The 12,805-nt window shown below is 34.0% G+C and overlaps 2 protein-coding genes across 4 annotated transcripts in view; one reads left to right on the forward strand and one right to left on the reverse strand.

The window, feature by feature from the left end:
* Window positions 1–5,955, forward strand: part of apooa (apolipoprotein O, a) — a 14,224-nt gene extending 8,269 nt beyond the window's left edge. Inside the window, exons 5-10 of one of the 3 annotated variants that reach the window (XM_016546298.1) lie at window positions 1,044–1,098; window positions 1,199–1,294; window positions 2,807–2,898; window positions 4,596–4,682; window positions 4,900–4,986; window positions 5,698–5,955. In XM_016546298.1, the coding sequence (XP_016401784.1) occupies window positions 1,044–1,098; window positions 1,199–1,294; window positions 2,807–2,898; window positions 4,596–4,682; window positions 4,900–4,941 (372 nt within the window). In that variant the 3' untranslated portion in view covers window positions 4,942–4,986; window positions 5,698–5,955. The remainder of the gene's footprint in view (window positions 1–1,043; window positions 1,099–1,198; window positions 1,295–2,806; window positions 2,899–4,595; window positions 4,683–4,899; window positions 4,987–5,697) is intronic. The other 2 variants (XM_016546299.1, XM_016546300.1) reach the window with 2 other exon arrangements.
* Window positions 5,956–6,379: 424 nt separating this feature from the next.
* LOC107734340 (diamine acetyltransferase 1-like) lies at window positions 6,380–8,864 on the reverse strand. The gene is made up of 5 exons (XM_016546276.1): window positions 8,585–8,864; window positions 8,408–8,459; window positions 8,228–8,311; window positions 7,878–7,987; window positions 6,380–6,663 (listed from the first exon to the last, which is right to left on the reverse strand). Exons 1-5 carry the CDS (start codon window positions 8,648–8,650, stop codon window positions 6,496–6,498), a joined length of 480 nt encoding a protein of 159 aa, XP_016401762.1. The 5' UTR covers window positions 8,651–8,864; the 3' UTR covers window positions 6,380–6,495.
* Between the last annotated feature and the right edge of the window lie 3,941 nt (window positions 8,865–12,805).

Here is a 12,805-nt window from a genome sequence, read left to right on the forward strand (position 1 = left end):
TATATATATATATATATATAACAACAATAATACTTTTTTGTTTGGGAAAAAATAACAACTGGTATTCAATAACAAACGTGAAAAATATCATGTGAAAGATATTTATGTGGAGTTTTGCAGGTGCAGATTTAAATTATTCTCCTATTTTTAGAATATTATATAATCATTTTATATAAAAATGTTTTATATAATAATTTTTATTTATTTACTAGGTGTCCTTATTTTGCTCAAGTGCTTCACTTTTTGCATATTCTTCAGATTCTGCTTTATGTCAGATATATTGTATTCTATCTTATGTCACATATTGCAGACTATCTGATTGCCAAGATATAGACTGTTATATCTTTGTCTGTCATGCATTATGGGTTTATGGCTACTGATAAAGATTTGTAAAGGAGGTGCATTTATCAAATATAAAAAAACCTAGATGATATGTGACCCTGCCTGTGAAAACCCAGCTAAAGTCATTTTTTGTGATTTACTGTTACATAAAATCATCCTTCATAAAGATGTAGAACATTCTGTGAAAATATAACCTTTATATCTTTAATATTGAGTGAGTAAGGCCATGTCAAAGATTGAAATCATTGTGAATTTAATGGTTGAAATCAAACTTTGATGCTTGTTATCTCATAATTAGATTTTGAGACTTTAGCCTGGATTTCACAGACAGGGTCACATATAAAGTACACCAATAAACCTTTGGTCTCTGCAGAAGTTCACAGAAGGTTCAGAGAAATAGTTCAGCCAAAAATGAGATTTTCTGACCCTCATGTCAATCTAGACCCTTGTGAATCACATATATGGTCTGGTCTTTTCCATACAAAGAACTATGCAATATGTTATTTACTTCCTTAAAGAAATGAAACTTGCTGCTTTGGTTACAAGAAAGCGTCATGTTTTTCCACAGTCACACATTCTCCATTGGTCTTTGCTTGGCATTTTACAGTGATTCATATAAAGTTAAACTAGTGACGCTTATTTCTAGATTCTGAAAGTAACATTGTAAAGAGTAACATTCATTCTTTTATATTGTATCTCAGGGCGTCTATGGGACGGTGAAGCCCAAGGTTGACAGCACTGTACAGTTCGGGCAGAGTAAGCAAACACTCGCTGACACACAAACACGAATGAAACATGCTTTCTTACTGAACCTTTTCAATAAAATGACAAAGTGAATCTTTGCACTGTAATCTAGACAGTTATGCCTACTTGAAGAACCCTCCGCCTGAGTTTTACCCCAGAGCCGGAGTCATCGGATTTGCCGGGATCCTGGGCCTTTTCTTCGGGAGAGGTAGTGAAAGTTTTAATGATAGCATTGGAGCCTGCATTTTATTAAAGAGACCAAATACACTGCAAAAATATTTTCTTCCTCAATTTTGTCTTGTTTTCTACTATCAATATCTAAACATCAAATATCTAAAAGACATTTACTCAAGATGCAAAATTACTTAAAGGGGTCAGAGGATGCTACATGCACTTTTACAAGTTGTTTGAACTGAAATGTGTGTTGGCAGTGTGTGTACACAACCACCCTATAATGATAAAAATCCACCCAGTGTTTTTTTTTTAATCTACTAAAATCTTTACCCCTTTCTCAAATCGAGCCGATCTCAGATGCCTGTCTGTGTGACGTACACTACCATTGAGAAATTTTAACCAAACTATGTTACAGACTTTTCATTAAGACCCTAAAGAATCAAATCAATTTGTGGAAAATGGGCATCCGATGACCCCTTTAAGATATTAAGTCTTTTTTTGTGCTTAAAATAATTTTAAAAATCTGTCAGTGGGCTTGGAAAATTAAACTTAATTCAAAAGGAAAACAAGATTATTTTTCTGACCTCACTGGCAGATATTCTTTCTTATTTTAAGCATAAAATTGCTTAATTTTGATACTTTTTGTGAAAACAAGACTGAATATCTTAAGTTATTTTCCTTCTAAAGTATCTTGATTTAAGAATCTTTCAAATTTTTTGTGGAAAATGAGACAAAAATACTAAGCCTCTCCTAAAACCTGAATACTATTTATTTGCTTTATTGCACACACTGATATTTCAGATACACTACCATTCAAAATTTCGGGGACAGTAAGATTTTTTAAAGGGGTCATATGATGCTTTTTTAAAGATCATTATTTGGTGTATTTGGTGTAACAGAATATGTTGACATGCTTTAATGTTCAAAAAACACATTATTTTTCAAATACTGTACATTATTGTAGGTCCTCTCTCTCCCGCCTCTCTCAAACGCTTCGTTTTCTACAAAGCCCCCTCCTTCCAAAGAGAAAGGAAAACTTGAAATCGCATCATATGACCCCTTTAATGTTTTTGAAATAAGTCTCATCGGCTCACCAAGGCTGCATTTATTTGATCAAACATACAGTAAAATTGTAAAATATTACTACCATTTAAAATAACTTTTCTATTTGAATATATTGCAAAATGTAATTTATTTCTGTGATCAAAGCTGAATTTTCAGCATCATTACTCCAGTCTTCAGTGTCACATGATCCTTCAGAAATCATTCTAATATGCTGATTTGCTGCTCGAGAAACATTTCTGATTATTATCAATGTTGAAAACAGTTGTGCTGCTTCATATTTTTGTGGAAATGGAGATACATTTTTGTTTTCAGGATTCTTTGATGAACAAAGTTCAAAAGTACAGCATTTATTTAAAATATAAAAATTTGTAACAAACGTCTTTACTGTCACTTTTGATCAATTTAATGTGTCCTATTGAAAATAAAACTTTTGAATCAAACTTTGGAGTCATTTTTAGGGATTTTTTTTTGTCATTTCAAGGCTCCAGGCTGAAGAAACTGATCTACCCGACTGGTCTAATGGCTGTAGCTGCGTCCATGTATTATCCTCAAGAGGCCGTGACCGTCGCAAAGGTAGGTGTGTCTTATAAGTTTATTGGCTGTAGGGTTGTGAGAAGTTATGGGGCCTGGAAACGAGAGGAGGGAAAGGTGTGGCGAGGTTACGATATGTAACTTTCCACTAGTTAAAAACAGCAGATAGAACACATTCCTAACAACACCCAAGGACACAGAGAGAAGCTGCATCAACACTTCGTCTAATATCAGCCGGTTGTCTGTTTTGATTGTAACCAATATAGACTTTGCAGTGGCTATCTCTCGCCTCACACGCGTCCTGCTCAAACCCTGTCAACACCGTTTCAGCGCTGCATGTCCCCATCCTGTCAGATATGCTGATGGAAATGTCCTGAAAGATCAGCAGGGTCACTGATTAAAGAGCAAAACAGCCCAAAATTAGGTTGATTTCACACTCGGTTTGAACCAAAGTTCAAATTCAAGGTGTCAAGTTTAAGCTAAATCATAGGCCAGTTTGCTGGTAGACACAGGTAACTACACTGTCTGGCCCCAAAATGCACTACACTTTCTTCATTAGCTATTTTGACTAAATACAGCTTTTGTACGTGACTTATAAATTGGGGATTTTCCATTATTATAATAGATAATATATCAGTGCCCATATGTTGGCATTAAGAAAAAAAAACACAATGGACCAGACTCAGGTCTGCACCAAAAGAGTACATTCTCATATACAGTGTTTTTCAGTGATTGAAGTCATTCATTTTGAGCGACATTGTTAATTAGCAATGCTATATGGGCGTATTATATTATAGGCAGAGACAAATCAGTAACGGCAACATAAATTTCTGCATCTTTTCTACATTCAAATACAGTATCTTATACAGCAAAAAGTGACTTTCTTCCTCAATATTTGTTGTTTTCCAGTAGAAATATCTTAACATTCTTAAATCAAGACACATTTACTTAAGTGAAATAGCATATATGGTATCCATCCATCCCTCCAAACCACTTATGCTTTTTAGGGTTGTAAGAGGGCTGGCGCCTAATGAGCTATTAAGTCTTTTTTTCAGAAAAATGTATCATAATGAAGCGAGTTTATGCTTAAAACAGGAAGAAGAAGAAGAAAATCTGTCAGTGGGGTCAACTGAATTTAAAGGGAAAAAGTTTACTTACCCAGTGACAGATTTATTTTTTATTTTATTATTATGATTATTATTATTATTTTCATTTAAGAATGAATCCAGATAATTAAGACACAGTTTCAGAAAATATTATTATAATAATGGTTTTTGTTTTTAAATTTTAAATTTTTTAAAACCTTTTTACATATATATATATATATATATATATATATACACACACACACACACACATATATATACACAAAAATAAGTAAAAATAAAAATGCATGAAAAACACTATTTAAATACATTTAAAAATATTTATATATATAACTGCATGAAAAATGGCATGTATTGTGAGTTTAGCTCATCCTGTTCATAAGATTATGAACAGGATGATTATGCACTGCTGAAACACATTAAGCATCAAATTAAAATATTTTTACTGGCAATGCATCACATTTAAGACCAGATTTCCAAACGCTGTAAGCAGTTGTGTAGCCCACCAATAACACGAGGGCATTCAGCAGTAGAAAAACACACTATGACAAATATATCTACTTCCAGCAATAAAATCTGTGTGTGTGTGTCCCGTCTCTCTGAAGTGACCCTTATAACCTTCCCACAACACAGAACACAGGAGACACCGTATACGACTGGGCTCTTCAGGCTTATGTTGCTGTGGAGAAACTCATCAAAGGCAAACCTGCCTCAAAGAAAGTGAGTTTGGTTCTTCTCACAGACTTTTACATTCATGCATTTGCCAGAAGCGAACTTTTATCCAAAGTGACTTACATTGCATTCAAGGTTTACATTCTTTGCATTTCCTTGGAATCAAACCCACAACCTCTACCGTTTGACCTACAGATAGCATTTGAACACTGCAAATATTGGGTTTGGAAACAGCCTGAGCGCTTTTTGTTTTGTGTTTTAATAGGATCAAGCTGAAAAGAGTTCCAGCGGGGAGACCAAAGCTTAGGTACAAAATATCAAAGATCATAAACAGCACGGAGACACAACACAGGTGCACACAATGTACAAACAACATTACTATAGTCACATCAAATCCTTTCCCAACTCTGTTTGCATTGCACTAAAGATATATATAAAAAAAATTAAAAAAAAGGATTTTTTTTTTCTCACTAAAACCTGTTAGATCACAGTACAATTGCCAGATTATCTTTTTTGGTGAGTGTTGTACGCTAAAATGCACTTTTTTGAGTCATTTTTGCATTTTGTCAGAATTTTTTTGTGGATGAAGTCAGTTCTCACAGGTGTCCAGCAGATGAACCACATGTGTAGAGAATCACATTAACTAGCAACATCATCCAATAACAAACACAATACATGTTTTTAGTTGTTTTGTTGAAATCTTTATTTAAAATAAATGCTACTTAGTTTAATATTTTGCCATTCAGACATTTTAATATCATGCATTAAGCACTGCTGAAAAGCAATGCAATTTAAGCAGAAATAAATGTATCTGCTGTGAGAGTAAAATGAAATGTTTTACGGCAATGCATAAACACAATCCCTTTTTTGTCTCATGTTTTTACTGTAAATCTTTATTTGCATTAGATAAAATAAAAACTATTTCAAATTATATATTAAATATATTTCAAATATTATATAGAATTGAAAATATATTTGATTTAAAATGCCACAATGACATTCAGACATGTTTATTTTCTCAGAAGTCCTCATGACTGTGGTTTGCTGTGCTGTTTGTTTACAGGTTCATCATCACCTCTCAGGTTGTTTCTCTGACAGAGAGGTTGTGGTACAGGATCTCCATCCTTCGCTCATCTTCATGACCTACTTTTGCACTAGCCACTTCCTCTTTCATCTGTCAATCATCAGACAGGAGTTAGTGGTCTGACTGTGAAGTTCTGAACTTGAAAACAAACTACTGAGATTGTATTAAAAATACATTGGTGAACCAAAATAAATGTTATATACTATGTGATGATGGTGGTGTGATTTATGACTGAAATAAAATAATTCTACAAAGTTAGGAGGAAATGTTAACTTTATTTGGGGTTAGCATGTTAATGTCAGCGCTGTTTGTCAGTCTGAACTTCCTCTTCCTATGCAAGCACAAAAAAACCTGCCAACTGCAGCAGTTAAACAACCTCTGAGCTAGTCTAGATTTAAACATCAGCTCATTTCCAAACAGCATCACACGATTCAAATATTTCCTGAAATGATGAAATCATTGTCTTACTGGTGAGAAGAAAGTATAATTTTGCATGCTGAATAGAAGGAAGCCTAAAGTCAACATGCAATCAAAATTCATATGTGTATTTGGAAGTGGGGAAACCCTGAGGTTAATGAACCAAAACGTAAGAGTGTTTCTTTTATAGAGGACAACAAGAGTTAACATACTGATCCAACAGAACTTTCAGTCAGTCTCTTTCTCAAAGTAGAAGCTTTATTTATTGAACAATACATTGCATGTGTAATCAACAAAGCAGACAACAATAGTTGTGCTCATAATCCTCCTCTATTTGAGCGTTTACTCCTGCACCGGCGTCTACTTGGATGTCATCTTGAGCAGGTTGCGCTTGTCAATCTCGTACAGACGCCATCCCTCCTCGTGCGAGAGATCGGACGCTCCGCGCCGCTTGTAGAACTCGATGGATGACGTGTTCCACTCGGCCACGATGAAGTGCATGCCGCTGCATCGAGCCTTCACTGCCGTCTACAGCCGTGACAGAGACAAAAGCAATCAAGTACTTGTCATTTTCTCAGCTTTTGAAAAATGAAATTAATATTTCAATCGGGGGTCTGCCGATTGTCACACCTTTTGCACGGTGGGGAAAGCTGTCATTTGCTGATTGGTCAGTTTGAATGTCTCATATTTGGTTTTTAGTCACATGGTCAAGGAAGGGAGAAAAGAAGATTGTAACTCGGTCTCTTTTCTTGGCTGGCGATCTCTCTTCTTCGCTGGGGCTCTGCTCTCTCTCCCTCTATCTCTCTCTGGTAACATTTTACATTCATTCTGGGTACATTTAACTGTATATGTTTCATCATCCTTCATCTATTTTGTAACCAATTCAAGTGTAACCATAACAAAATAGTGTTATTAAACCATTTCAATTATAAATGATGTGCTAACTAGTTTTGATTCAACGTTAACATTGAAGCACTACCTACTTCAATATAATAGTCACACAATAGCAACGCTCTCCCACACATTTTGCTATTCTAACTGCGCTTATTTCTAGGGCTGTGTATCGGCAAGAATCTGGTGATATGATACGTATCACGATACAGGGGTTGTGATACGATATATTACGATACTGTAAGCAAGACGATATACTGGGATATTTCTTATTTTAGAAATAGGAGAATAGGATATAATTTTAGGAAAACTGTCATTTAGAACAGACCACCATATGCAAACCTTAGCAAAAGTATATATACATATATATATATATATATATATATATTAACCAGAACACAGTGGCATCTGCATTTGCATTAATCTGTCCCTGTAACATTCAATGCTATTGAGCCACTTTTTGTGCAGTACGAATAAAGGGGGAACAATTAAGTGCTTGCAGGAGTCAGATTTGACTGATCATGGGTCGAGAGGAGGGATGACCTACAAGACCATGGTGGAGGATCTGCTACTCAGCAGATCCGGAGCTCATTGACAAATATCTTATATCGTAAGATGCGCTCCTTTTACTCAGAGTGCACGTGATCGCGAAAGTGAACAGTGCGATAGTAATATATTTATATATAAATATTCTAATAAATAAAATATAATTATATGAAATAATAACAATAATAATACATACATATAATTTAGTTAATATAATTAGAAAAATATATACAGTATACTAATATAAAATTTAGTAATCCTCCACTTTCTTTCTTTCTTTCCAGCAGTGATAACAGGTGGCATCACTTCATACCTCTGAACTCCTTCATCACATAGAAGTCCTCCAGATAAAGCAGCTTCCCAATCCAAGGGTCATAGGTGAAATAGTACATAGCAAAGCCAACTACTGTATAACCTGATGTGGAAATCATAAAGAGAATCATAAAGAGGTTAAAGAGAAGAGAAAGTGAAGAGGAAAATGTCCGCACTCTGATTCAGCGGCTATGACGTCACATCGAACGCATGACGCAGAAAGATAAACTGTAACAATTCCATCATGAATCGAAGCTCAACTGTAACAATATTGTATCCATGATATAAACAGGTTTTTGTATATATACACACACCAAAATTATCATTTATGTTTTTGACTTGCCTTCAATGGACTGTTTATCTTTCGGTACTTCAGCGACGACGCAGTGATAAAACGGATGATCTCCGAAGCCGTCCTCGAGCAGCTCTGAGAAATAAACAAATTATCATCATATATTCATATAACGTTACCTTCATATATTATACTCGGAACTCACTTTAAATACCGAATAACGGTCTGTACCTTTCTCGGTCAGGACGACCTGTTCCTCCATTTCCTCAAACTTTGCAAGTTCCTAAAATTAATGAAACATCGTAAATAAGCCTATTTCGCAAACATCAACACGTAAACATTTTCTACAATCATTTATAAATTTGAAAAAAAAACAAAAAAAAAGACGCATGCGCCGTATTTGTGTACCTTTATGAGTCGCAGTATGTCTGACACGTCCTTGGGCTCGGCTTTCCGTAATATAAAATTGGCCATTTTCTTCTTTTACTCTTCTTCCCTTTTCTTACTAGTCCTCTGTATGTGAAAAGTAGTAAGATTTGTTTCTTCATTCGGTTCTAAGGGGGCTACCCTCAGCAGAAAGTCCGGGTTTCTCACCCTGTCAGCGAGGAATTACATGAAGTCTAAAGTCGCTGTGAGCGCTTTGTCCGAACACCGAGTTCCAGCGCTATTTATAGACGGAGCGCTGACGGACAACTGACAGCAACCGGAAGCGGATATTGTAATGTGTCAAAGCTGCTAATTCAGCCAAGGAAACATGAGACACTGGTTCTGTCCTTTTATATTTCAGACTTACAACTTGTTTTAGTTGACTCTTGTTTTGGCACTTGAGAAAACACAAACCACTGCTTATAAAATATTATAATTGAGTAATTAAAATTAATAAATTGTGTGTGTGTGTGTGTGTGTGTGTAGCTAGATTTATAATGCAATTTATTAATTTAGTATAAATTTATTAATTTAGTATTAAGTATAAATTTTAATTCCACTGTTAACACAACAATTTGAGTGAAAAATGTAACTTCTAACAAAATATTGTAATTGATTGTGTTAATAAATTGTAATATAAATAAATAAAGAATAATTAGTCAAATAAATAAATACAAGTAAAATAATTATTAAACGAATAAATAATATAATAATGAAAAAAATAATTAATATAACATATATACGCAACTAATATTATATAGATGAATAAATGATTATTATAAAATTTTTATTATGCAAGTAAAGAATGTGACAATATTATAACATATATATACACAAGTAATATTAATTATATATTTATAATTTCATTTATAATACAATTTATTACAAATCAATTACAGTAGCCTATTTATTATAGTATTTTCAGTAGACAGATTAATTAATTCCTTTTAAAGTTAAATCTTTTTAATTATAACTTGACTGTTAGCACAACAATTTGAACTAAAAGTTAAATGGAAAAACTGACATGAAAATCTGATGACCATGTTGTCCAGCACAAGAAATATTCCTATATTTCTTAATTTAATGTTTTAACCTTTAATTGTGTAGCGAATCAGCTCATGGGGAAATATGAATAATTAATCATAACTAGTTATAATTAATTATAAATATTTAGATCCGCTGTAGATATTTACTTGACCTCTCAGGGTCAACTGTCAAATATTTCAAAGTTGGTTTAAATTGAAGATTTAAATTAGATTTTCAGTGTGGTTTTAGACTTTTGGACCATATCAAAGTACAATAGCATCGTCACATACTCACACTGCGTCCCAGTTCATGTTCTTGTTCTCTATTCTGTGCTGTTTTTTTAGTATAAATATTTTAGGTTATGAGTGTGTTCGCACTGAAAAGTCAAAAAAAGTGCACTTCAAATGTACAGTTAAATAACCAGAAAATCTGCCAGACACCGATGTTGGATGACAAAATAACCTTGTATAGTTCATAAACTAGACGGTTGAAGTCATTTGGGACACAACTACTATTATTATACCACCATAATACTTTTTTATAGGGACCTGAACACTGGAAGTTGTTTTCAAACAAAAACAAGAATGCTATTTGACTACAGTGCAAAGAGAAATACAATCTCTTTTGCATTACAGCTCATTGGGTGTCATAACCTCAAGCCAAGGAACCATATATTTAACTTTTTGCACAAAAGCCTGTTGCCTAACATAACTGTGCAATCATCTGTGTGATCATAGGCCTGCGTTCTGTTAGTTATGATGTTTTCATGCTTTGCTCATTATGATTGATGGCAAAGGGTTTGCTCTGCTGTATAATCAATCTCTAGATAACCAACATCACACCTTTTTACCTCCAACTTCATTTTAGTTGCATGTGCATTTAAGCTAGATTTTCTAACATATAAATTAATACTCACATACTTAGTGTGCAAACTACACTCTAAAAAATGCTGGGTTGTTTCAACCCAACATTGGGTCAAATATGGACTAACCCAACTGTTGGGTTAAATTTTTACATACAATTTTTAACCCAAAAGTTGGGTTAGTCCATATTTGACCCAAAGTTGGGTTGAAACAACCCAGCATTTTTTAGAGTGTAACGTGTTTAAATCATCAGCAAAAGCAACCACAGAATATGAGATCAAACGCTGTCGGTTCATTCACAGGAATAGAGCAGGAGGAAATTGTTATATAACATACATATTATAGACTTCGAAGGCTAATGCATTGTTGGGTGAAAACAGGATAGATTAAAATAATATTCCCATATTTGTCTCTTGCATTCAAACAAAGGATGCCGATGAGGCTTTGTTTTTTGATTTGGAGAAGCTGTTGCTATTTTTGTCAGTGTGTCTGCTTAGAAATATGAAACAGATCTACTTTGGATTAGCGGCTATTGATAAACAGCCTAAGAGAGATTGATGTCATTATTAGATATTGATTTGCAGAGGCAAATATCATGCATCATTGCTGTGTGTGCAATTATAGACATTTCAAATGCAGAGTAACCTTAAATAACTTAAGAATAATATTAGGCTTGCTTGATTAACAATGCATCATTTTTAGAAAAAGCATGTTAAAATGTGAGTATCTAATATGATCATCAGGCTTTTGAGGAACGCTTATTTGTTCATCTTTCAATCATCATTGTTTTGCATTGCATTATATTTTTAGATCATCAAAACTAAGCATTTAAATATCATCTTACTACATATTATTGGCAGATATACAGAGTGATGACTGATATTTATATCATTTTAAGTAAGTATCTGCTATAATGTTTTAAAGATCTCATTGATTTACATTACAAGCATCGGAATTTCATCATATAAATATCAGCATCTGCACCAAATTGCATATTTTTGCTCAGTTTGGGTATTTAAAAAAAATTTTTTTTTTTTTCCTCCTTATTCTCACTATATCATTCTATACGAGTCATAAAAGCCTGATGTGTTAATATGACATAAAACATATATACAAACTTTTTAAATATGTTTTTAAATTCCCGTAATTTTTCTGACTATCATTTCATATGTCAGGCTTCACAGGGTTAAGAAAACTACTCTCTCTGAACATGTACAGCAGCCGGTATCTCAGCACAAGCATCTCTAGTGTTTATCCGGTTCCAGTTTCAGCCCCTGAGCCGGACTGTATTTGTGAATGGGATATAATCAGCACTGACTCATTCACATCCGCTCTCAGCTGGAACTCTTGTCTGAGAGACTTATGGGAGGTTTCCTCTGAGGATATGAATACTGAGTCATTTCCAGTCACTTACGCTTTTTTCTTATATCTGGAAAATAAGGTATAGACCTATTGAAAAAGTTTTAATAAACAGCTAAAGGCGTGCGGATGTCTCAGAGTTCGCCGGGCAGGAAGGCATTGTTATTTTCACAACTTTGTTTCCTTTAGTCTAGACAAACGCACAACTGAAACATTCAAGAAAGAAGAACCTCATCACACACTGATGAGTGTTTAAGATAAACCATCTCTTGAGTTTAATTACAGTGTTTAGTTAAACAGAACAATCGCAGTGTCACATTCCTGCAGGAGCAGCACATGCAATAATGGACAGGCCTTTTACGAATAAGCATGTAATTCTCATTCAGTTTGGCTCTGACAATGTTTGGTAATGTCTCAGGAATTTTTCAGAGAGCATTGCACTCCCACTTCACACATTAACAAACAACTGCCTGTAATACAGCTGGACTGAGCAATGCTTGCAACTGTAATACTGTTAGATGTTTGTTCAAATCCAAAGTATGAGCAAACACCACTAACTTACCTTTACATTTAATCTTTTAGCTGATGCTTTTATCCAAAGCAACCTATACAAATGAGGGCCAACAAAAGAGCAATAATGTAAGTGCTGTGAAGTCTCGGTTAGTCTAATGCAGTGCACGTAGCAAGGTTTTTATATATATATATATATATATATATATATAAATTAACAGAATAAAAAGTAGATAGAAAAGAAGTATCCTCAGCTTAACAGAGCTGCTCACACATACATGTGACCAAAAAACTAAAAAGAGAAAAGAACATGTTTTTTTGGAAACCAGTTAAAATTTTAAAGTTAAATTTAGAACCATAGCATCCTGAAGAACGCTTTTATGCTGAAATGTTTTTTTTGTGTGTGTTAGAGTTTAGGGTTCTTTATTCCTGCCTTTTTTTTTTT

This window comes from Sinocyclocheilus rhinocerous, unplaced genomic scaffold, assembly GCF_001515625.1.
Source record: "Sinocyclocheilus rhinocerous isolate Xijiao unplaced genomic scaffold, SAMN03320098_v1.1 scaffold370, whole genome shotgun sequence".
Classification (NCBI taxonomy): domain Eukaryota; kingdom Metazoa; phylum Chordata; class Actinopteri; order Cypriniformes; family Cyprinidae; genus Sinocyclocheilus; species Sinocyclocheilus rhinocerous.